The 26858-nt window shown below is 36.4% G+C and overlaps 1 protein-coding gene across 1 annotated transcript; it reads left to right on the top strand.

Annotated features, from left to right (window-relative positions):
- The first annotated feature begins 1397 nt into the window (after window positions 1–1397).
- On the top strand, window positions 1398–25064 carry LOC121405738 (staphylococcal nuclease domain-containing protein 1-like). The gene is made up of 20 exons (XM_041596688.1): window positions 1398–1479; window positions 3108–3257; window positions 3663–3786; window positions 4763–4844; window positions 5583–5740; window positions 6639–6730; window positions 7998–8159; window positions 8439–8545; window positions 9556–9646; window positions 10430–10552; window positions 10923–11089; window positions 13992–14175; window positions 14825–14966; window positions 15647–15756; window positions 16646–16834; window positions 17424–17556; window positions 19198–19394; window positions 20961–21068; window positions 21758–22006; window positions 23192–25064. The coding sequence occupies exons 1-20, from the start codon at window positions 1429–1431 to the stop codon at window positions 23255–23257; spliced, it is 2685 nt and encodes an 894-aa protein (XP_041452622.1). The 5' UTR covers window positions 1398–1428; the 3' UTR covers window positions 23258–25064.
- The last annotated feature ends 1794 nt before the right edge of the window (window positions 25065–26858 follow it).

The raw sequence follows: 26858 nt of genomic DNA, 5'->3' as shown, positions 1-26858 counted from the left end.
AGCTCCGAGTCGGTCGAAGATCGATTCGATGACCCTATCAAACTCCGATTCGGTATCCCCTATCAATTTGCGCCCCGAATAGGCTGAAGATCATTTTGGCACCACTGAGGTAGAACTCAAATCAACGTCCAGAGGCCTGTTGCATAAACTTTTTACCTGAGAAAACTCTGGTAAAAACAACCTTGAGTTTTCAGTCAGGTAAAAAGTTTTATGCAGTGGGCCCCAGGTCAACATCCGAAATGGGCGCTTTCCATCTCCCTCTCTGTATCCTTCCTCGCGCTAGCTCCATTGGCGGCGGAAGCCAACAAAATTAGGAGGGGTCCACCTGAAATTTGTGATGGACACAGGTAAATAATTTGACGAGCAAAAAAAAAAAAAGTCATCAACCTACATTTTAGGGGGGACCAAACACATTTTAGGGGGGTCCATATGAATTTAGGGGGGACGCAGGAAACAAAATTGACAAGCAAAAAAGAAAAAAAAAGTTACCAGCTAACATTTTAGAGGGGGACCGTCCCGGCCCCCACCTCAAATTTAGGGGGGCCGGGGGGATCTGTCCCCCACCCCCCCCCGCTTCCGTCCGCCGCCTATGGCTTCCGCCGCCTATGGCTAGCTCTCGATCTTTTCCCACCACCTTTTCCCCTTTTTTCTTAATTTCTCCTCGATCTCCTTGAATTGATCCCACTTTTCCCTAGCTTCGATCCTTCCTCCACGTACGCGGTCCCCCGGTATATCGTTTCTTAATTGATGCACCTCTGTTTTGCCCTTCTTTTCCTAGCTGCCCCCTCTTCCTCTGCTTCTCTTCCTTTAATTCCACCTTCCTCTCTCTTTTTTCCCCGTTTCTTATTCCCCCTTTTTCCTCTCTCTTTTTTCTTCTTTCCCCTGTTCCTTTCTTTTAATTCCTATAATTCCCCCTCTTCCTCGATCCCCGGTGCTTAAATTCTCTTCCTTTGATTCCTACTTCCTCTCTCCTTTTCCCCTTTTCTTATTCCCCCTATTTGTTCTCTCTTTTCTTCTTCTTTCCTTTCACCCTCTTCCCCCTTCGTTCTCATATGTCTCGATTCTTATCGAAGTCGATACGTGTACTAATATACAGAACTATAAAACATACAAATCGAAAAAATTAAAGGTCCGTTCGATGCATGCATATTCGTATTTTGTGACGTCAGAATGGAATACGATAATCTTGAGAGATTGTCGGTTTAGAAAATTCCTACAAAATGATATTTTTCTTGAATACATTCCCATTAAAAATATTGTATAAATATAAATAAATAATAATAGATAATTCATATTTATTTCAGAATACTTTACTAACCTATAAGATAAAACAAAATTTTGAAAATCGTGTGAACTTGGTCTTGAAGCAATTTTTTAAATCAATATCAAATTGGCATCATATGTGTACAACGTGTGCAAGTAGCAGACATGGCCAACCCATCCACTCGTCAAGCTCCCCAATTTGGGATTGTAAAGCAGGTATTATGATACATTTGATATTGTGATTTATGAAATGAACCTCGAATCATTGAAAAATTAATCAGTTGTTCTATTTCGTGTCGAAATCTTCGTGTTTGTCATTCTGTGTCGTCCCAAAGAGTCGTACCATCTGTGTACTAGTTCATGTGTGAGTTGTTGCATGTTCAACGTACGGTAGCCGGAACTGTGTGACCTATGGCTCCGCCTACGTACCGGCCGGCGGTACCGGTGTAACACAAGCACGCGACTGCCGTGTATCTGGACTTGGCCGCTAATGCAGTTTCGCACCGGTCGACTTTGAGAGAATTTCCTGACCAGTAACTGTTCATAAATCATATACAATGATATGAACATGATGAACAAGTCCCTCTAAGAGTCAAAGCTCAATCACAATCACTCAATGAACAACGTTGATCAAAATTGTGGTCAATCATGTCAATAATACCCACCTCTTTATCGGAACGCCTGGCTGTTAGATGAGGTGACCATAAAAGTTGAGCACATTTAAAAAATTATCATGATTATGAAGTTGATTTTCAGTCAAACATTTCTCACAGTTCATACAAAATAAATCAAAATCATAAATACCTTGTCCTTACCACTTGCATGACTTGCCAGACGAAAGGCAAGATCCCAAAGTCAAATTTCGCTTGACCGAATTATAAAACTAGACCCTGTCAAAACTCAAATCAAGGGTTTCGCTAGTATTGCAATCCAAAAATTCCATGACAATCAACTAGTGCGTGCTCGGCTGCAAACTGGCGATTTCTTGATGCTTGTCGAAAAGTTCGAATTTTCTCGGAGCATACGCAAATGGTAACAAAATTTGCCGAATTTTTGCCAACATTTTCACAAATTGAGACCAAGAAAATTAGCAACTGAGTAATTTTAAGTCGCTTTTTCTGTAATTAGAAATTGAGATATTTGACCATGCGCAAAATTAGATAATGGCTAACGTGTGAATTGAGGGTCACACCACCATGTAGCTATTCTTGACTAGGCCTTACGATATTAGGGATCTTTTTTGGCTTCGATCTCGATAATGTAGCCAATGTTATTGACCGATGATGGCCATTAAGCTCGTAATGTTGGAGCAAACAACCGCCTCTTTACTACAGCGTCTATGAAGAAAGGGTGCGTTTTTGCATCCTCCTCGATTGGGCCTACTTCTAAATTTTGCTCTTTGATGGGGGAAAAGGTAGAAATAATAAAGATAAATTTATATCAAATAAAATCAGCCTACCACCTTTCCAAAAAAAATATGCTTGAAAATAGCGAAATTTGATGACAAACAGATGATCAGGATCAGCCATGTTCTTCTTTGATTGTTGTCAGCGCAGCTGAGCGTACGAACATGCTAGCCAATTATTAGACAATAAGTCTGTTACCTAGGCTTAAGCTACATGTATAAGTAAAATAGAATTTGTAAATGTCCAGCATAAGCAACCCCTTCAACTTTTTTAATTGATAAATCATTTGAAAATAATTGTTATGCTCATCAATTATTTTTTGTTACATCCTCTGTTTATTTTTATTTTTTTTGTAAATTTGTGTAAATGGGAAAGTTGATAATTGATATATAATAACATAACTAAATGAATAACAAATTCAATATTTTATCTTTGCAGGTTCTTTCAGGTGATTCTGTGGTTATCCGGGAACAGCCAAGAAATGGACCTCCACCAGAAAAACAGATCAGTCTGTCTAATATTACTGCCCCCAAACTAGCGCGTAGAGCACTTCCAAATACGGAGAATTCACTACCAACAAAAGATGAGGCAAGTTCATACCCCAAATTGTACTGCTTCTAAGTGGCATTGACTTGACCAAAAAATATCTGTGTCTGTTCATACCTTGGAAATCATACCTTGAAAGTAGGTTATTTCAAAACTTTGCTGCCTCTCGGTGTCTACATATCAGCAATAATCCCTTTATAGAATAAGTGAAAAGGAAGCCCTGAACAAAATTGCACCTGGAAATCATTATTTAGTGCTTAAAGAAAGTGAAAAATAACGTGCCTGGAATTTCGGTAGAAAGTACCTGTAGTAATGGTGTGATTTGTGATTATCTGAATGGCTGTTGAAATTTATGACAATAACATTGTGATAATGAATTCTGATGACAATATTCTATCAAGAGGAATTTGTTCATTTCATTTTATTTTTCATCCTTTTATTGTATAGCCGTACGCATGGCAAGCTCGGGAGATGCTACGAAACAAACTGGTTGGCAAGCAAGTCTGTTATGTGGTAGAATATACAGTTCCAGGGTCAGGAAGGGCTTATGCTTGTATCTACATTGGCAAAGGTGTGTATTCAGACTAACTATTTGCTAGTGTTTTACACAGCTGCAGGTCATTACGATTTTGCCATAATTATTACTGTTTTGTGGAAGTGCCATGATGTATTGGTTCTGACTCTCGCCTTGTAATCAGAGGGTCGTGTGTTCGAATCCCACCATGGCTTAGCGTCCTTTGGCAAGGCGTCAATCCACACTTTGCTACTCTCACCCAGGTGCTAATTGGGTACTGGTAGGAACAACCGTCATTGTGGTTGGTTGAGCAAGTGTGCGCCTAACACGCTGCTTGAAATGATATGAATCCTGTGAACGGGTAATAATAATTGTGAAGCTCTTTGAGCAGTCTTAGATTGATAAAGCGCTATATAAATGACAATTATTATTATTTTGTAATACAGCATTGTTCTTTCATTAAAATAAAAAAAAATACTTTTTATAGAAAATTGTATCATTTTGAATACCTAATAAAAGTGATGAGAACAACAAATTTCCATGAAACACTATTCTAGTGAGCATTTCATGAAAAGTTGGGTGGTTTTCACAGACAAATTTTTAATGTGCTACAATAAATCCTTGCATGTGATTGGCTTAGAGCACATTAACTCAGTAAAAATAGCTGACCTTTCATGAAACACTATCCTGGTGGGGGTTTCATAAAGCTGGTTGTAAGTTAAGAGCGACTTTAAGAACAACTGGTGATCCTTGTGGTAAATGATATTCACCATTTCATGTTCATTGATGATTATTTAGCATGCAAGAACGGTTCACCAGTCGTTCTTAAAGTCGCTCTTAACTTACAAACAGCTTTATGAAACGGCCCCCTGGGGCCCATTACACATAACTTAGCAATGATTGTAGAACATTTGTCTACGATTGATTCCATTGACTACAATCAATTGTAAAAATCAAACGTATGATTAATCGCTAACCTTTGTGTTACGGAACCCAGGTCTTATGTATTAATTTATTAATTGTTTTTTATTAGATACAAGTGGAGAAAATGTGACTGAAGCCCTCGTCTCAGAAGGTTTGGTGGAGGTTAGAAGAGGAGGAATCAAACCAAGCGAGTAAGAAGTATTTTTATTAAATCCTAAATCAGAGCTTTCATTAATCCAAAACTATCAAATAAAGTGGCTGTGCATACCCTTAACCCTAAATGGACTGGCGCTTTTTGATGTCTAAGAAGACTGGGAGGGATTCTGATTCAGCCCCCCCCCCCCCCCCTCCTTACGAACTGGGTCTATCGACCATGCGCGTCTGACGAAAATTGTTAATTGTGTTACCGATGGCATTTATATTATACAAACTGTAAGCTTAAAAAATCTGATTATGAATAAATTATATTAATCAATGCATGAAATCTGAAGTTTGCTCTAATTGAATTGAATTTATGTTCATCAATACCCTTGATGTCTTGATTATCTCAATTTTTTTCACAGTTTTGCAGGGATTTCAAATTCAATATTTCTTTATGCAGTTTCACTGAATTGGAAAATCCTTACTAATTGAAATGTACAATTTCATTACACTTTGTCTTAAGTTTTCCTCTTTATTTTTTATTGTAGCGTATTGTTTGAAAGCATTTTACAGAGCTGCCAACCAGTACTGATTTTCAGTATTTAGTACTGAAAATGAGAAGAATACTGATGGATTCGTGCAAAATAATGATTTCTGAAGTTTCAGTCTTATATTGTGCAAGGGTATTTCTTTGAAAATACTGATTTCCTCACCAAAATACGGAAATGTTCGTGTTCAGGTTGGCAGCTCTGTTAGCATTTATCTTCCATCCTTGTTAATATTTGCAGTGATCAGACTCGGTTGTGTGACTTAGAGGATGCAGCAAAGGCTGCTGGGAAGGGGAAGTGGGCAAAGGAGCAGTCTCCCGATGCTATTCGTGATATAAGTTGGACCATTGAAAACCCTCGTCATTTGGTGGACTCGCTCCATCAGAAACCAGTTGATGGTGAGTTTAGAAGATAAGATCCCAATTCATTCATGGGGGTACTTGGTCTAGTGGTTCTGACATTTGTCTTTCAGTGAGAGAGTTGTGGGTTTGCATCCAAGCAATGGCTTGTTTTCCTTCTGTAAGAAATTGTGCTGCACTCCACACAGAAGAGGTGAAAAGTCAAGATTAATTCCTTGAATGCACAATGCTTGAAACTGCAACTTAAGCTTTAATTGGGGTATAGATGTATAGAAGTAGAGATGTGTGTAAGTTCACATAAGATATTGAGGGATAATACACATGGGAGTACTAGGGTTAATACTTGTTAATGTTTGAAAAATGAAGATGGGTTATTCTTTGGACATCATGCATTGTAGTACTTAAAACTTTCAATTAATTACAACTGCCACTTATTGAAGCATGCCACAACTTGACAATCGCCGTTTGATTTTGCATGCGATATAACTGAGAAGTTGGGCATTACAGTAAATGAATGGGTTATCTGCGAATTAATGAATTCAAATGAATCATTTTGCCTTATAACTTCAAAGTCAACACAACGTTTTGTGCTTTTAACGTGGACCCCCCCCCACATTTAAAACATCCCCTTAAATTTCAAGTATAGATATAGTGTAGTTATTTGAACTTTAGAACATTGAAGGATGTAACGTACATTATCATTGATGTACATTGATGTATCATTGAGGTGAGGTGAATGGTTACCTGGCAGGAATTTATTCCTTGAAACGCCACTGCACTGTAAAAGGCTGAGGGGCTAAAGCCAGGGTAATAATATCCAAGTCCTTTGGAAGCGCATATGACAGAATGTGATATGCGCTAAACAAGAACTGCGTTATCATTATTATCATTGATGTCATTTACCTTTTCCTTTCATTTTCTACCTTGCCTTCAATAGCCGTTGTGGAGCATGTCCGGGATGGGTGTACTTTACGTGCCTTCTTGAAACCTTCCTTCCAGTATGTCACTGTTATGCTCTCTGGAATCAAGGTAAACTCCCAGTTATCCCTCTTTCTCCTCTCTCCCTGTCTCCTTTTTTTCTTCTCTCTCTCATTCTCACACTTTCTTTCTCTCTCACACACATGTGCACCCCTTATTTCTCTTGCGCTCTCTTTCCCTTTGTTGTAATGTAGTAGATCTATTACAAACCTATTTCCGCTCTGGAATAGCCTTGTTGAATACATATAATTGTATAGTCTCAAAATAAAATATTTCATAAAGACATCCCATCATTGGTGCTTTTTACTAGTTACATGTATGGTTGTATAGTAAGTCTTACCAGGGCTCAGTAACACAAAGGTTTGCCATCAATCGTTGAATACCAATGACCAATCAAGATCATTGTTGCATAGGCACTCTGCTTAAAATACTGACTGGGAGCCAATCAATGCAGTTCTTTCATATTTGCAATTCATCGCAAACCTTTGTGTTACGAAGCCCAGGTCAATTTCCTTCATTGGATCAAGTCTTTGCTTGCCTGAATTGACTATCATTAAAGATCATGATCATTCACCCAGCATGCATGTGCTTCCATTTGTAAGTGGTACATTTTAATATGATGTATTCCATTACTGCTATAAAAATGCTGAGCATTCATATAAAGATCAATATTGTCATGATATAATTTAATGTAACAGGCAATGAGTCAGACACACAGCAAATGACTAAGGCTCTATGATGAGTTGCGCCTTGGGGATTTCATTGCATACCGTCAAGGTTTACGGCAGCATGAATTCCCTCAGATGTTTGTCATGTGATCATGTCATGTGGCTGTATCATGTGATTGATACATCAAGTGCACAGGGGCCATCTGAGAGTGACTTGTGTGTTTCCATTCTGACTGCTAGGTATATATTGCTTTCTCCACCGAATGAGGAACGCATATCAGAATATATACGTATGTAGGGGAGGTGCAAAGAAATTGTGCCACTGTGCATATTGGATTTTGGTCTTTTCATATAAAGATTTTGATGACTGAGTTATTGCTTTTATTGTCACTACAGTACCTTTCATTTCTTTGAGCATCCATGTAATATGAAAATGTACTTGAGAAAGAATTCTACAAAATGTGAAGTTTGAACTATTATTGTATTGAAATTTGTAGCTTTGAGGTATGGCTCAAATCACAAAAAATTTCCTCTACCCAACTCCGACTTAGCATGTGTGTCAGAGGTTTACTGTATAGAAATTTAGATATATTTCATTTTGATAGTATTCCTTGCATATTTACTATTATTCCTTGTTTACTAAACTTTAGTGTCCCATGTTCAAAAGAGAAGGGGAAAAAGAAGTTGGAGAACCGTTTGCAGATCAGGCTAAATTCTTCACCGAAAGCAGGTTACTCCAAAGAGAAGTCAAGATAATTTTGGAGGGGGTATCGAATCAGAATTTCCTTGGAACCGTCTTGCATCCTGTTAACGTAAGTATCATGGACCTAGGTCACCTATGTAAAGCTTAACTCACAGGATTGTATTCTGATAATTAAAACTTAAGTCCAAACTTAGGTTTAACCCAAGGCTGAACAAGATATTCAGTCCACACTTCTCCGGAATGCAAGGTTTCATCTTACTTCTTCAATCTTTATTTTATGCAAACTAAGAAATTCAAGTGATCTGAGATACATTGTATAAAAACACCTGCCTGGAAACCTCCTATTGCAAATGGAATGTACTAAGCTAATTTCTTGTTCCCCCCCTAGAATATGAACATTGCAGAGTGCTTGCTTCGTGATGGTTTTGCTCGCTGCGTAGATTGGAGCATGGGATTAGTCTCGTCTGGAGCGGACAAACTCAGGGCGGCAGAAAAGTGAGTTATTTTTACACTAATAAATGGAAGGAAAATGATTTTTTGAAGTATTATTTGGTAGTTAGTAGTTGTAGTAGTAAGGGTGGTGATGGTGCAGAGGAATGGAAAGTATTTCTTATTTACTTCAACAAGGTGATACTTTGGTGTGTATTCCACATATGATATTTTTTTCAATTGAGGAAGTGAAGGAGATTTTTCTTAATAAAAGCCAAGGTCTGAATAGCAAAATTCATGAAAACGAAAATTGATATGTGCTCATGTCCTTATAGTAAACAGGTCATCAAAATTTGAAGGTAATATGTGGTGCAATGCACATTTCCTTGGGTTGGTACATAGTGTAACATACTTTTATATTTTGTAGGTTTTTATCTGATAAGATACACTGACTGTTTTGAACAAAAGCAGTTAATTGAAAGATCAGTTGAAAAAAAACCTATCCCGGAAGGTTAATAAACAATACTATCTTTTATCAATAAAGGCAATACAAACCAGCAGCCTAAAATCCTCAACTTCTCAAATCTGGCCAAGTTTCTTACCCATAATGCAACATACTGAGCAGAGAAGTCTTGTATTAAAGTAAGCCCAATGGAGTGACAACACTTAAATGATAGTACCTGGTATATTCATTCCACAAAAATTATGCTACCAAGTAGCAAAACATACTTTTACTCTCAAAAACAGTTCAGTTTCTCTACACAAATAAAATTGGAAGCTAATTTATTCACTATATTTTTGGTAATAGTTATCTCAATAGGTATATTATAATTTGTATATTTAATTTTGTAAACCCCGATTAGTGAGGAGAGCTTCATAACAGAAACTAGTTTTTCTTTTAGTCATCCTCAGGCACTAGTCGGTGGTAATTTCTCCTTCTTGTACTTATTCTTGATGTCTTTTGCCTGGAAATAAAAAAAAAAAATAAAAAAAAAATAAGATTGGGGTACAAGATTTGTATTATTTGGAGTATATTTTTTTTCAATCACTTTGTATCACTTTGTGTTCATCCATAGGGTAGCCAAGGAAAAGCGTCTTAGGCTCTGGAAAGATTACACCCCACCCACTAAGACTGTCGATATTGGAGAGAAGTACTTCAGTGGAAAGGTTTGCATTCAATTCATTGAATTCATTTGGATACCAGTACTTTAAAAGTTGCATCTTTTATTTTGTTTTGGGGTCGTCCATCCATCCCGTTTTCATTCATGCGATAACTAAGGAACTGCTTCACAGATCAACTTGTAACTTTTTCAGATGAAATTTTGGGGTCACAAGGTTAAATGTCACAGTGGTCATTATTTCAAACTATGTGAGAATCCTCTAGTTATTATTGAAGTCCATGCACAATCACTATATATGTACATGTATATACTAACCTCTAGCATCATTACTTATTTATACCCAATTCTTTTCATCTAATGGCAGGCCTTATATTTCAATATTCCAGTGGCAATGCCACTTTTTCTTATAGTAGCACAAAATGGAAACGTTAAGAAGGTTACATAACTATCCAAGCCCAATGAAAGCGGCATTTATGACAATGAAAGGGGCATTCAAGGACATGGCATTCGATTGCCTAAAATTAAAGAAAAATATGGAGGCATTTGAACAAACTTTCCTGTACAAATTTTATTTGGCCGGCCTGTTTTATTAATGCACATTTTAAAATTTGTGATGTTATTGACAATGCAACCATCTCAAGTATTCACGGTATTATACAAATGCACACAGCGCCTTGTACTTGATGCAAATTGTAATATCCTTGAATGTAGTCCATCACCACAACGCACTCATAAATGCAATATTTGTATGTTATTTTTTCCATTGCAGATATTGGTTGAACATTCACTTCTCATAATAGATAACTTTGTTTGGTTTTATTTGAAATAGGTTATGGAAGTTGTCAATGCGGATGCGTTGGTTGTCAAGCTTGATAACGGAACCTTTAAGAAGATCACTTTATCCAGTATACGACCTCCAAGACTTCCTGCTACCACAGAAGAAGCTCCTAAGGTAACATATAGACCTCATGGTCTCACATGTTGTCAGCGGTCATCCGAACCGTCGTATCCACATACGATGTTGCAAATTGAAAATTGAAATCACTGTCAGTCAAAACATCGTATCGCTCTGCTTCAGTACACGTTTCCAATGGGATATGCGCATTTTATTAATAATATGTATAAATTGCTGCCTAGTTCAGTTATGAATAGAATAGGACCCATACCTTCATTTTCTGCAAAAATCTCAAATTTAATTTTTCGGATGAACGCCGTTGATGTATCTGTCAATATCATTGTATGATATTCATGTAACACAACCTTATTGTTTATGAAAGGCCTCTGAAATTTACATTCTGATTTTAAAATCTTTATCTATACAGGATCGACGGGTACGACCGTTGTATGACATTCCATACATGTTTGAAGCAAGAGAATATCTGAGGAAGAAGTTAATTGGTAAGAGGATCAATGTGTCTGTTGATTACATCAAACCTGCTTCTGATGGCTATCCTGAGAAAACATGTGCAACTGTCACCATTGGACAAGTGTAAGCTACTCCATCAATTGCATTAGTTTTAGAAATATATCTTTTTCTCAATTATCCTCTCACTGACCTCTTATATGCCCGTCCTAGATAGGACGTATTATGGTATCATGCTCGGTGTCCGTCCGTTAACTCTCTGTTGTCAACATTGGACAAGCGTAAGCTACTCCATCAGTTGCATTAGTTTTAGAAAAATATATTTTCTCAATTATCCTCTTACCGACTTCTTATATGCCCGTCCTAGATGGGACGTATTATGGAATCGCGCTCGGTGTCAGTCCGTCAACTCTCCCTTGTCACCATTGGACAAGTGTAAGCTACTCCATCAATATCATGAATCTTTTTCTCCAATTTCATTTATTGACTTTTCAATCACCTGGTAGGTGTTTCATAAAGCTGTTCGTAAAGTTCCGAACGACTTTACGTACGACTGGAACATCTTCTTAGGTCATAACTCAATTACATACGGATATCACATAGCACAAGAAAGAATCACCATTCGTGCATAAAGTCATTCTTACGAACAGCTTTATGAAAAAGCCACCTGGTGGGTGTTGCATAAAGCTGTTTGTAAGTTAGGAGCACTTTAAGAATGACTGGTGATCCTTGTGGTAAATGGTATATACATTGGTGACGGTTTAGTGCGTAAGAAAGGACGACCAGTCGTTCTTAAAGTCGCTCTTAACAGCCTTATGAAACGGCCTTCTGAAATGACATTCTACAGATATGTGCTCAAAAGTTAGTGAATTCCACCACAAGATGCACTCCTTCACACTGAGTGTTGATTGTAGACAACAACACTACAATGTTCAACGAACCCAGAGAAACAAACTTTATTGAATGTAATATTCCATCACCCGACTTCACAATAAAATATCTAAAAGATGGCAGAACTTGGACACTTTAAATATGTTCATTTTCTTGTAGGGTTCACAAACTTTGGAGCCCCTCTGTATATAGATTCTATTTTATAGATTTTCTTAGAAATCCCTTTGTTTTTTTTTCAATTAGACATATTAATTGACATTCCAATCTCACACAATCAGAGTATTGACAGGGTATTGAGAATTATTGGATAAAAGAAACATAAAACAACAACAGAACAAACCAGCATTTAAGATAAAAGAATTAGTGAAGATTAAACTGAAAGATTAATAGTAATGATGATGTTGATGATCACAAAAGAATGTTGTCCTTTTCTTTCACAACAAACAAGCACAAGCAACCATTTCAGATAATTGGGTTAGGGACCCCCCCCCCCCCCATAAACAGCTCAACCCATGAAATATTGAGAGCACTTTCCTTCGAATAAAGATAAGAGAGTAATCTGTCCCAGCCCATCTTCACATAGACCGGCTCGGGCATTCATATTTTATGGAAATATCCTTACTTATTACAATGAAGAATTTAAGGATTAATTTCAATTTTATTTTAGCAACAATGATGACACACAAATCATTCCATTCACTATAAGAATGATATCACATTGTGATTATATATATGATCTCGTTAGTCTGAGTTGCAGACCCCCATCTGTCTTCTCTGTCTCTGGGGCAATAAATTTGCATCAGCTGTGACATGTTCATATAGCTGACCAAGGGCTATGCTTTGCTATCAATTACAATTCTTTTGAACATATGCTTACAACCAGTCACATTGCACCTTGCCAAATGCTGGTAATTGTAACTTGACATTTCCATCAATAAAAGGGGAATCCAACCCAAAAAGGAAAGTTGTACTTGAAGAAAAAGAAAAGTCAAATAAACAGAAAGGTGAAAGTTTAACAATATAGTACTAATGATAATTAAGTTATAATTTTTTTTTATCACTACACCTATGACTGCTCTAAATTGACCTCATTGGTGATTGTCATTGTGATATAGGGCAAGGATTACTCTTCCATTTGCTCCAATATACAAAATGGCGGAAATGTCATACTGTATTTTCAAGTTTCAAAATTGTATTTTTCTTTAATTGGGACATAAACAATCTGCTATCTGTTATATTTTGACAAATGCCCTGGCGAATAACCTCTTATTAGAAAATCACAAAGCCCTGATACCAGGGTTGGTCAAGGTGAGAAATACTGCCTGGATAATGTTTGAGGAAATGGGAAATAGCTGGAAATGCAAGTAAATAATATAAGATATACTTCTTGATCATTTTCCTATACCTTCCTGTGCATATTAAAGGTCAAGTCCACCTCAGAAAAATGTTAATTTGAATCAATAGAGAAAAATCAGACAAGCACAATGCTGAAAATTTCATCAAAATCGGATGTAAAATAAGAAAGTTATGACATTTCAAAGTTTTGCTTATTTTTAACAAAATAGTTATATGAACGAGCCAGTTACATCCAAATGAGAGAGTCGATGATGTCACTCACTATTTCTTTTGTTTTTTATTGTTTGAATTATACAATATTTCAATTTTTACGAATTTGACGATTAGGACCTCCTTGCCTGAAGCACAAAATGTTAAAATAATGGAATTCCACATGTTCAGGGAGGAATGAAACTTCATTTCACATGACAATGGCGAGAAAATCAAAATATTTCATATTTCATATAATAAAATACAAAAGAAATAGTGAGTGAGTGATGTCATCAGTTCCCTCATTTGCATACCGACCGAGATGTGCATATAACTGTTTTGTGAAACTTTAAAATGTCATAACTTTCTTATTTTACATCCGATTTTGATGAAATTTTCAGTGTTATGCTTGTTGAATTTTTCTCTTTTTATTCAAATCAAGTTTTTGTTGGGGTGGACTTGTGCTTTAAGTACTTACCAGCATTTACAAGAAGGTATCGCAGAAAACTTGTGACATTTAATGGACTGTGTTATAAGCTGTGTCTTTGCAAACACCAGTAATTCTCAAGGTTTATTTCCTTTGGTCATACAGCAATGTGGCTGAAGCATTGGTGAGCAAGGGACTATGTACAGCGCTACGTCACAGACAAGACGATGATCAACGGTCGGCTCACTATGATGAACTATTAGCCGCAGAGACACGAGCCATCAAGAATGTCAAAGGCTTACATAGTAAAAAGGAACAACCCCTTCACAGAGTCGCTGATCTATCAGGGGTATGTATGAGGAAAAAAATACATTGGGGTTTTGTGCAATTTTGCCCCAGAAATGCTAAAAAGAGCTCTGGAAACTGAAAAAAGGATCCCTAGTAAATCCCCATCCATTGCAATATTAAAGCCTATCTGATATTGCAGATTTAGGGAGTAAGTTGTGATAAATAGCCCCTGAAGATAAAAGCAATTTTTGTTTTACCTGGTATAAAGGCTATTTCATTAATACATTCCAATAATGATAATAATATGCAACATTAATAGACAGGTGGTCCTTAGTACAATGTTCCTAAGCTTGGCAAATAAATACTATCCTTGGCTTTAGTACAACTACTCGGATCAGGTTTAAAAATTTAAGTAATCTCTTCCTACCTGGTACCTACACCTGGGTAAAGAGTGGCAAGTATTGATTTTCTAAGCTGATAATTAATTGTGATTGTGTAAGGTCTGAAAATTAGCTTGCCATGAAAACAATTGAATTTTGCAAAAATGTTTTCAAAACATAGAGCATTCGTTGTCAAGAGCAGCCTTATTGAAAAGTTTGTCTCTAGTTGCTTGAACTTAAAATCTGCCTGCCTAAGATTATTTAACCCCCCCCCCCTCCCATCACTGTTACAAATCCAAATGCAGAATGAACAATGTTTTGTTTTGACAGGATTCTGCCAAGGCGAAGCAGTTTTTACCGTTCCTTCAACGAGCTGGTCGAACTGAAGCTGTAGTAGAGTTTGTCGCTAGTGGATCTCGACTAAGACTCTTCTTACCCAAAGAGACATGCCTTATGACATTCCTACTTGCAGGTTGGTACAATACTCAGAAATATTTCATGACCAGGGCTCCGTAACACAAAGATTTGCGATGGATTGCAAATGTGTAAGAACCACACTGATTGGTCCCTGGTCAGTATTTTAAACCAAATGCGCGTGAAACATTGATGTTGATTGGTCAGTTTAATTTAGCGATTGATCGCTAATCTTTGTGTTACGGAGCCCTGGACCTCATTTCATGAAGGGCTTGCTATTATCTTAACTCAGAGATGCTAAAAATTTAAATACTCTTTATATACCCAAAACTTTTTTTTTTCATCTCTCAAAATACTGTAATTCGTTTGAAGAGGTTGGCACTCCTTGTTGACAACTATCATGGATATTTCCATTCCTTTGTTCATATAATTCCATTTGTTCGTTTGTTCGTTCATTCATTTGTTCATTCATTCATTCATTCACTCACTCATTCGTTCGTTTGTTCATTCATCAATCAATCAAGCAATCAAATCGTCCATCCTTCCTGTAGTCCGTCTATCAATCCATCAGTCCATCCATCCATCCATACTTTCATCCATCCACCCACCCCTCCCTCCATCCCTTCCATCTATCCATCAATCCTTCCATCCATCCTTCCATCCTTCCTTCCTTCCTTCCTTCCTTCCATTTGAAGTCTTTACTTGATTCATTACTCGTGTTATATTTTGTCATTACAGGGATAAGCTGCCCACGTATGGCAAGGACTGGTCCAGGAGGTCCTACTCAGGGAGAACCATTCGGTGAAGAAGCTCTTCAATTCACCAAAGAAACATGTCTACAAAGAGAGGTAAGATAGATGAAAAAATTCAGAAAAAAATCCATATCTTGTTTGAAATTAAATCTAAAAAAAACCCTTAAGTTCTTTTTGCCCAATTGATCGTGGGTCTAGCAACCATTGTGCAGTACCAGATTGATGTAGATCTATCTCTTGCATCATTGTAGCAGTAACTCCTATCTTTTAACGTCTTTTGGTCTGACGGGGCCGGGGTTTGAACTCTTGACCTCCAGAGTTGTGAGACGGACTTGCTACCAACTTAACTAACACACCAATAGCTCTTGCCAGTGATAGTAATTAATAAACAAAAGTATTAGAATATTCTTACAAGCAGGTTTTCTCATGAATGCCTTTCAAGCAAAGGTACCAAATCTTTGATAACAGTCGTTGTCTATCATCTCAGAATTCTCAAGTTGAAAAGAGGAAAGAGGTGTCTCAAATACGTAATTAAAACAAGGAACATACTCAAAATTGAGAAGTTGACTTTTAACAGTTAACTGTCGTTATCACATATTTATCACAAAAATGCTTTTTCATTGTTCTTTAATTTATCTTTTTTGGTGAAGGTCTAACTAGAGAACATTGATGAAGGTGGTAACTTGATTGGTTTGTTGATGGCATTTATAATCTCTCTGTGTCTCTATTCAAAGCTATGAACCAGAATTAGCAAGGTGTGACATATGACATATTGTCACCGACACCAACATTGAAAGGTTGAAATAAAGCAGTGAGAATAACCTGTCAAAATTAATATACATGTATTTATCAGTGTCATGCTAATGTGTCACCCACTAAGATAAAAAACATTTCATGAAACTGAGATGAGATAGAAGACACACATGCTTCAAGACAAACAACATTGATTAATTTTCATATTTTTTTCTTTACTTTTTTTTTGTAGGTGGAGGTAGAAGTTGAGAACATGGATAAGGGTGGTAATTTGATTGGTTGGTTGTTTGTTGATGGTGTTAATCTCTCTGTGTCACTGGTGGAACAAGGACTCTCTAAGATGCACTTCACTGCAGAGAGAAGCAACTATTCCAGACAGATCTCAGATGCAGAAAATAAAGCAAAGTCCAGCAAATTAAAGGTAATGATAATCATAGTAATGATAGACAGTTCTTGTATAGTATATATTACAATACAAAAAAACTCTCAGATTTTTTATGTGGCAGTTACATGTACCATAAGAAGGATTCAACTCCAAATCTATTGTAAGCCCCAAATGCAAGGGGGGTGTTTCATGAAAGTTGTCAGCTCTGACTAACCTGGCGGTGCTGACAATATCAGTGAAATCCTTGGTTTTGATTGGCTGTAAGGCACTGGCCTCTGACTGTTACTATGGTAACTGTCGGAGAAAGCCAGCTTGTCAGTGCTGACAACTTTCATGAAACGCTTCCCGGTTCTTGTATAGTAAGTACTACAATAAAAAAAAATCTCTAGGATTTTTTATGTGGCAGTTACCATAGGAAAGATTCATTTCCAAATCTGTTGTAAGCGCCAAATGCATGCATGAGTTCTTTGATTAAATGGAAATTAGTTATTGATTTGCATTTGATTACAACTCAACTTCTTGCTGTGGCCCATTACATACCTTGCAATGCCCAATTAGTCTTTTTGGATTCCTTCAATCCAGAATGAAATTTACAATAATGATGGCATTGTTCTTGAAATCCTAGGTTTGGGAAGGCTACGTGGAGCAGGTTGAAACAGTGCAGGTTGAAGAGACGGAACGGAAACCTAAATATGTCAAGATCTTGGTAACGGAGGTTGGGAAGGAGCTGGACTTCTTTGCGCAGTATGTTGAGTCAGGTGAGTAGATGGGTTTGATCATGGACCAACAGAGAGAGATATTAAGGACAAGTCCACCCCAACAAAAACTTGATTTGAATAAAAAGAGAAAAATTCAACAAGCATAACACTGAAAATTTCATCAAAATCGGATGTAAAATAAGAAAGTTATGACATTTTAAAGTTTCGCTTCATTTCACAAAACAATTATATGAACGAGCCAGTTACATCCAAATGAGAATGTCGATGATGTCACTCACTCACTATTTCTTTTGTTTTTTATTGTTTGAAATATGAAATATTTTGATTTTCTCGTCATTGTCATGTGAAATGAAGTTTCATTTCTCCCTGAACACGTGGAATTCCATTATTTTAACATTTTGTGCTTCAGGCAAGGAGGTCCTAATCATCAAATTCATAAAAATTGAAATATTGTATAATTCAAACAATAAAAAACAAAAGAAATAGTGAGTGAGTGACATCATCGACCTCTCATTTGGATGTAACTGGCTCGTTCATATAACTATTTTGTTAAAAATAAGCGAAACTTTGAAATGTCATAACTTTCTTATTTTACATCCGATTTTGATGAAATCTTCAGCATTGTGCTTGTCTGATTTTTCTCTATTGATTCAAATCAACATTTTCTGAGGTGGACTTGACCTTTAATTGATTAGCTAATAGATTCCCTTACATGTGACTGTCATTGTAATATTCTCTTCATATTTGACCCTATGATGGTCATTATGGATTAGGTTATGGGTTGAAAGAAGCAGGTCATGATTTTACATTGATATTGCACAAACTGTATGCACGCAAGATGATAAATAACTTATATCGTGGAAAATCAATGTACAGTTTTTTGCGGAAGTTATTTGATCAAATAGAAGAACATGTTCTATATCACAATCATTGTCTGTTTCTCAATTTTGCTGCTCCAAATCTGAAGCAGAAGCATGTTGATTGAAAGGCACATTCTGCTACAGGACATTAGCCAACAAAACTCAAACCTAGGCAAAATGTTCCTTTTTCAATGATCAGATATGCCTTGGTAGTAGATCAAGAAAAGGGGAAATTCATAAATCATCTATCATGAGTTACCAACAAGCTACTGGCATTTCATATACCCAAAGGCTGTTGTATAAGGATTATAGGAATCTGCCCGGAGTTTCCTTGTGGATCACCTACATGTATGCAACAGTGATGACAATAAATCATTCCATTCAACTTTAGAATTATAACATTGTGATTATAAATATATCTCGTTAGTCTGAGTTGCAATTGTGATACTTTAAGCCTTAAAAATGCAAAGATCATGAGGGCCGCCTCCTCTTTCCTCCCCGTCTTTCGTCCCTCCAGCCAGAAATCTAAGAGTGCCTTGATCATGCTATCAGAGTGATAATCTTCATGGCTTTTAAGAGAATCATATCTTTATCATTTTCTTACTAAATCCTTTCTTAATCTTTATTCGGTTTCCAAGTTTGAACATTTGATAAATCGGCTATGACCTATGTGTTCAGTTAGAATAATTTCAGTGCATTTTTTCAAACTGCCGCTTAATCAGGTCTCAAGTTTGAGCAGTTGATGACTCAGCTACGGGCCGAGTTAGAAGCATAGAATAATTTTATTACATTTTCCCAAAACCCCTAAATCTTTGTTCAGGTCCCAAGTTTGAACAGTTGATGACTCAGCTACGGGCCGAGTTAGAAGCTTCTCCTCCTCTCCAAGGAGCCTATACACCTCAGGTTGGTCAGCTCTGTGCTGCCAAGTTTGCTCTAGATGGTCAATGGTACAGAGCTAAGGTTGAGAGAGTATCATCAAGGGACAAGGTCACTGTACTCTTCATTGACTTCGGAAATGTGAGTAGCTTTAAAGTAGGCATTTAAGCCTGTAGTTGATTAAAAATATTTTGTGACATTTGAACACAAAGCTGTGAAGCACATTCAAAACAAACAGTTTGAGAACTAATCTGCATTCGCAAAGGTCTGTTAAGTGGGCGACAATTAACTGCATACACAATTATGCATGCTCATGAGGTTTTCATCAAAATAAGATCAAAACCATCATAGTGTGCATGCTTGCAATATATACATGATACTTAACCCTATATAGCCTGGGGCCCCCCTCGACATTTTTCGCGATAATTTCTAAATGCAAAAAAATAATACGCTGAAATTTCAAGACTTTTTTCTTTCACATCTCCCGCACATTTTGAGACCCTGTTTGCGAAAATCGGGGGTACACTTGCGGAGATATAGCACATATTCGTGACCAATGTCACCGAAAATGGCAATTTCCATCGACTTTTGTGTGTACAATGTATGGGTTTTACAAGAAGTGTTGTCAGATGAATGTTTTTTTTCTGTTTTTCCTCACATTAATTTCTTTTGGGCTATCACCAACTATTCTAGATTTAAAAAACAATAAAAAATAGAGATTTCAAAACAAAGAAATACATAATAAATTAAACACAAAGAAATACATAAGAATTTGGAAACACAGAAGGAAACAAGAATATTATCGAGAAAAATTAGCATATGCGCATAACTAATTACTTTTATAATCTAATAATTATACAATTTCAATACAGTTGAGTGAGCTGTCTTTTAGATTACATGACTAGCTACTAACACGCTTGATTCCATTGCATTTTTTCAAAAAATGGGGGGAAAACTACAAAAAAATGAAAATTCCTTGAAAAAATTTGAATATTTGCATAATTAATTATATGAATAAAAAATGATAATAAATATCACAAATTTGACAACACATTCTTGTAAAATTACATAATGAGACACCCACACACCAAATTTGGTCGGGATCGGTCGATAAACGGCCGAGATCTTAGGGGGGGGGGCCTAATAGTTAACCCTCATAGAACAATCGGACATAACATGTTTGGACAGGTTGGTGAAATATACTATAGTTTTTCTTCTATTTTTTTTCTCCATCCGGAACTTCTCACAGCCCACATGAGAGAGCTTCTCGGCCCACCAGTTGAGAAGCACTGAACTCACTTTGGTTATCTAAATTTTAGAGAACAGAAATCAAGCTGTAAAAACAGGGAGACATCAAAGTGTGTCAGCCCTGAACCTCCAATATCAATGAATACTCCACTGTCTATTGATGTATTAAAAAACATGCAGAATTATAGGGTGACGATCTACTCCGATTCTGAATTGTAATGACAAATTATTTCTGATTGAATCAAATATCATGGGATCGCAGACATATTTCAGACCTTGGCATAATTCAACTTCGAAGATGCAGATATCACATACTTTGCATGGTCTAATCTGCAAAATTGCTTTGATGTAGTCTTAAAAGGTTGAGATATATCTGATTGTGTAATTGATTTTATATAGTCAATTAGAGTCATAGAAGGTTGACATATAACTGATTGTCTTACATTATTCTTTTTACAGCGAGAATTGGTTTCATCCTCGAGTCTAGCGAGTCTACCCCCTGGTTATCATACGCAAGCTCCTCAGGCACAGAAATACCATCTAGCATGTGTACAATTACCAAAAGATGTAAGTATTAAATAATATTATGTTCCATTGGTATAGCGCAGCTTCTGTAATTGCATATGCCCTACTGCGCTTGATACTTGGTATCATATTATCTTGGCTGTAGTTTAACTGCCGTATTGGTGCTAAAACATTCAAGGAATAAATCCTTCTGGGTACCCATTCACCTTACCTGGGTCGAGTGCAGCACAGTGTGGATAAATTTCTTGCTGAAGGAAAACACACCATGGCTGGGATTCGAACCCACGTCCCTCTGATTGAAAGACAAGATTTGTAACCACTAGACCACTACGCCCTCACATTATGACAATATGATAATATTCTGCTTTTAAAATAATATTAGAATTATGTAAATATATAGCTCGTCTTTTATATGGTTATATTCAACTGTGCTAGGAGTTCTTTCAATTAGATCATTAAAGCTTTCTGTATACTGAAGAAGCATATTTTAAATTTAGATTTAATCCCTAGTAGGCCAGATAGATCATATGGCCATTGACCGCACGATTGTGCCAAAAATAGGCATGCATGTTGCTTGGGACATAGCCTTTGAAATTGCAGTTATTTATTTTACGAAAATTACTATTGATTAATTATGCTAATTAATGCGTAATTAGCATGCAAAATCATACTTTCGCATGCACTATATATATATAAGTATTTTTTTTATATTTGATGTTTTTGCTTTGTAGGAAGAGAATTGTCTAGATGCTATAGACGCAGTACAGTCCACCATATTGAACAACACCTACCTGGCCAATGTGGAGTACAAGAACGGAACATTAGAGTATGTCACTCTACTCACACCAGAGAAGAAGGAAGATGTGGCGGAAGGCTTACTCAAAGAAGGCCTCATCCTAGCTGAGATGAGACGAGAGAAACGATTAGCCAAGCTTGTCTCAGAATACGCCAAAGCTCAAGAAGTAGCCAAGAAAGCCCATGTAAGTGTTTTTTGAGGAATTGTGAATGGTACTTATCATGACTTTTCTTTTACTACCTCACAGCTTTCATCAGGTAGTGGGACCACAACCTATTTGCACTTGTATGATATGTTGTGTATTTTTTCCCCTCTATTTAGATGTACGTGAACATGCCATTTTTAATGTGCGAATAAAGATGATATATATAATTAGAAGATTACAGTTAAAAATTGGGGAAGAAAGAGAAGGCTTATGGATCGAATCTCTAATCCAAATTTGGGCGAAATTTGCTAAATTCACCTATTCAATTTGAATGTAACTGTGATGATTTGAAAGTGAACACCAAGGCGGTACTTATCTGGATGGATGGGGTAATTATAGGGTCAGTAGGATGTTGATTATAGGTTTCTTGTTATTCATGTGTAGAGATTCCTTCTCTAGTAGAGACCAGGGTTCCGTAACACAAAGATAAGCGATTAATCGCTAAATGAACTGACCAATCAATATCAATGTGACACGCGCATGTGGTTTAAAATACTGACCAGGGACTAATCAATGTGGTTCTTACACATTTGCAATCCATCGCAAACCTTTGTGTTACGGAGCCCAGGGTCCTGTAACACAAAGGTTAACGATTGATCGTACGCTTGATTTTTACAATTGTAAATTGTAGTCAATGGAATCAATCGTAGAAAAATGTTCTACGATCATTGCTAAGCTTTGTGTTACTGGCCCCTGGGGATGGTAATGACTATGCAACAGTGATGACAATTAATCATTCCATTCAACTTAAGAATGATAACATTGTGATTATAAATATATCTCGTTAGTCTGAGTTGCAGTCTTGATACTTGATAAAATGAATCCTTTCCCTGATCAGAAACGATGAGATCCTGAGCCCATCCCCACCCCCTCCCAGCGTCCATTTTGATCCATTGAAATATTCCTGCCAATAAAGGGTGTGTTGTTGGTAGAGCATCTATCTCACAACCCGGTGGTCAGGAAGTTCAAGTCCTGGCAGCGTTTGACCAAACAGACGTTAAAAGATGCGAGTAGCAGCTACCCTGTGTTCAACGATCCAAGGGATGGAGGATTAGCTGCTGCCAGGCCCATGTCTTGATTATGCTGCTTTAGGAATATTAATCTGCATTAGGGTAAACAAATCGGATTTGAATTAATATTCTCTTTCTCTCTCTTTGTCTCCAGAAAAATCTGTGGCGATATGGTGACATCACCGAAGACGACGCAAAGGAATTTGGCTTTTCTGGGTGAAAGGTCAGGCTCTGATCTCGTCTTCAGTCTTCAAGTCGAACATAAAATGTCCCTGACATGATTAACAATTCAAATGAAATATTACAAATCAATACTGCAACAAGTGCTTTATAAAAAGGTCTACAATGTAAAAGAATGGTGATTAAACATCTTTATTATTGTAATTCATTTTTTAATGATTATTCTGATTGTATTTTCATGTGGGAAATTACGTAAATTATAAGTTATTCATTTGAGGTACAAGAGTGCCAGATACCAGAGGTTTGTTTCCAGTGTATTCAATGTGTTGATCCTCAGGGGGAAAACTATCACCTTACCAGGGTGACTTCAAACTCAAGGCAACCATCGTAATTCATTGAGATAGAATGTTTATGTTGCCACAATCATGTCCGTGTATGTTTTATCTCTATTTGAAGACTGAAATAAACTAGCATGCTCAAGATAATGATAGTATCACTCTAACCAATTGAACGAAAACCTTAGACACATTTAACCAAGAAATACTTTTATTGTTATGATGCTTCCAAGAAGATGTATTAACAAATTTGAAATGTAAATGTATTTCGTAAATCTAATTTTGAATTGAGAAAGAAATGTATTGATTTCATGTGTATTTGTAGTATGTAGACATGTATCTTTCAGGAGAAGGAATAAAATGAATGTGTTTAGTCGTAGAGTAGATTCAAGGTGTCAGGAAATTGTTATGTGTTAGGTATAAATATATTACGTAAATTTCTTTAAAGTGGTATTTTGGGAAACACTTTTCAGTATTCTTATTTCTCTTTCGTTCCCCCTTCCCCCGTTTTATTTTAGTGTACCACGGTCATTTGAGGTGATATAAAGACAAATTTTAAAAATTAATTTTCCTTCCCTTTTTGCACTGTAAGTGGAAAGGGTATAATTTTTTAATTCTGAGTAGAAATTATGTATCATTTACTATTTTTCTCTCTTCTTTTTAAAACTCAATTTCATTACTGTCTGTGGGAGTTTCATGAAGCAGCATCCGTGATTTTCACTGACAAATTAGCCTATCAGAAGCATGGACTTCAGTAGCTTATAACAAGTATAACATTGAATATCACCATTTGTTTCATGAAATTTCTTTCATATTCTTATTTTCTTGCATTGAATAAATCATATTACTACTATGTCGAGAAGAAACCAATCATGATTTTAATTTCAAATTGACATTTTGAATAGAGATATTCAGATTTTCCTTTTTGCAATACAAATATGTGTATTTGATTTTGAACTTGAATAGGAACACAAAGGACATGTTTGTAGTTGGTTTCGTTTATGCTTTGACATTCAAAGAAATGTGTTGTTAGTTCAATGCTATGGTCATCTTAATCTGAGGACCTTTAAAACAAATGTGAGATACGAACAACTGCAAATGCAATCAATTCTAGCTATTGACTGCTCGTCAATGAAGGAGAAGTCAATATTTGTTTTAAATATTGAAAACTCAGAGCATGCCAATAGTAAAATAACTACTGCCTTGTGCAAAATCATGCTGGTTGGTTTATAAATTAACAATATTTTACATTATTATGATGCATGCATTGAAGCCCTTCATGTTTTATGTCTGGCAGCTATCTCTTTCTTGCAAAGAAACTCTCAGTATATGTAACACAACTCAAGGGTTATTCTTCACGGCTATAAATTTCTATCGAATGTGCTATGCACTTATAACCAATCAATTGTTTGATTGGTGACCATCATTGAGGTTCCATTCTAAAATGTCATTATCTTTTATGAGATTCTATTACATTTATTTTTAGTCCAGCAATTGAGTAGGATTAAACTTTTCAGAGAACAAATTCATGTGTTCAGTTGAGTTCTTAATCTATTGTCTATAGAATTCAGGGCCAGGGGCAGTGTTCCGTACATTGCGTTTTCTCAATGTTTTATCTTTTTTCATATTCTGGTGGATGTCATAATTTTGTCATCAATGTTGTCTTTTCTCTAGAGTGCGCACAAGAAAAATTGTGGATTCACAAACACACAATCCCATCACAGAAGATATAACATTTATGACAGGTTCTACCAGTCATTAAAGGGTAAGTTCACCCTGACAACAAGTTTGTCGTTAAAATAGCAGAAAAAAAATATATTTCTGAAGGTTTGAGAAAAATTCATCAAAGAATTAAAAAGTTATTAGAATTTTAATTGTTTGATTTGTGACGTTATATGCGAGCAGCATTCCCACATAGCCGATGGTAAAAAATGCATGAAATCTCATTTTCTCAGAAAATTGAAAATGGTTTTTACTGTACCTTTCATATATCAATATACAAATCATTTCACACCCGATCATGAATAGATACAAAATTAAGTCGTCAGGAACCATACAAAATTTGAAGTTCATGCATGTTATATTACATAACAAATGGGGCATCTACTCATCGATGACGTCACAAATCCAAAACTTTGAATTATATTAACTTTCTTAATCTTTAACAGATTTTCCTCAAACCTGCAATATTTTTAATTATTTTTTCTGCTATTTTTACAACAAACTTTTCTTCAGGGTGAACTTCCCCTTTAATTATATAATTTGCTTGTTTGACAAAGTGTCCCTCAACAATGTCGCCTTGCCCCTCTAAATTTGCATTCTTTGATAAATGAAAATTTGCATGATGCAGGAAACAGTTTGAATAATCTTTCCAAGTACATTGCTTTGGTGCATTCCAGTACCAAAGCAATGATATCACTTTTTTTTGCATTTCAGTGTTTTCAGATACCCTACCTCGGAAGGGCACAATGAAAAATATTTATGTAATATTGACTGGCCTTGAGGGGAACATCGAATATAATGCCAGCAAAAGAATCATATTGGCAGAGTCTTTAGACGAGGGCAATGTGGCTCTTTTAAGGGCAATATATATGATGTTCCGGAAAGAAGAGCCAATCAATTTAATCATCCAAATCAGATATCTGGAGCAAAGATCATGATAATGGTGATAGGCCTATTAATTTTAAGACGAAAATACAAACAATGGACCTATCCCTTCCTGATATTCAGAAAATCTAGGGCAATTGACCAAATAATGACCAATGTAAATGTCTGATACGGGTAATAATGGCCAGTATTGAGCCCAAGAGTTTGCTGTATGAATACCTTCCCATTGAGATTGGTGTAAATTGGCTCAAGTCCAAACAGTAATAAACCAGGAAGGTGTTTCATAAAGCTGTTCGTAAGTTAAGAGCGACTTTAAGAACGACTGGTGAACCTTTCTTACGCGCTAAGCTACCACAAATGAACATTGAATGGTGCATATTTACCACAAGAAAGGATCACCAGTCGTTCTTAAAGTCGCTCTTAACTTACGAACAGCTTTATGAAACACCCACCAGGAAGGTGTTTCATAAAGCTGTTTATAATGACAGGTGATCCTTTATTGTGGTACGATGCACAACAGATTATCATTGGTGTTGATTTAGTTCCTAAGAAAGGATCACCAGTCATTCGTACTGTTGCTCATAACTTGCTAACAGCTGTATGAAGCACCCTTCAGGTGAATACAGGGTCTATTTAGTCTTCATTTGTCAACCATGGACCAATTGAATTCTTGTCAAATTTGGGGGGGGGGGAGGGAGG

Source organism: Lytechinus variegatus, chromosome 19, assembly GCF_018143015.1.
Source record: "Lytechinus variegatus isolate NC3 chromosome 19, Lvar_3.0, whole genome shotgun sequence".
In the NCBI taxonomy this organism is placed as follows: domain Eukaryota; kingdom Metazoa; phylum Echinodermata; class Echinoidea; order Temnopleuroida; family Toxopneustidae; genus Lytechinus; species Lytechinus variegatus.
This window is presented reverse-complemented; position numbering and strand designations above follow the sequence as displayed.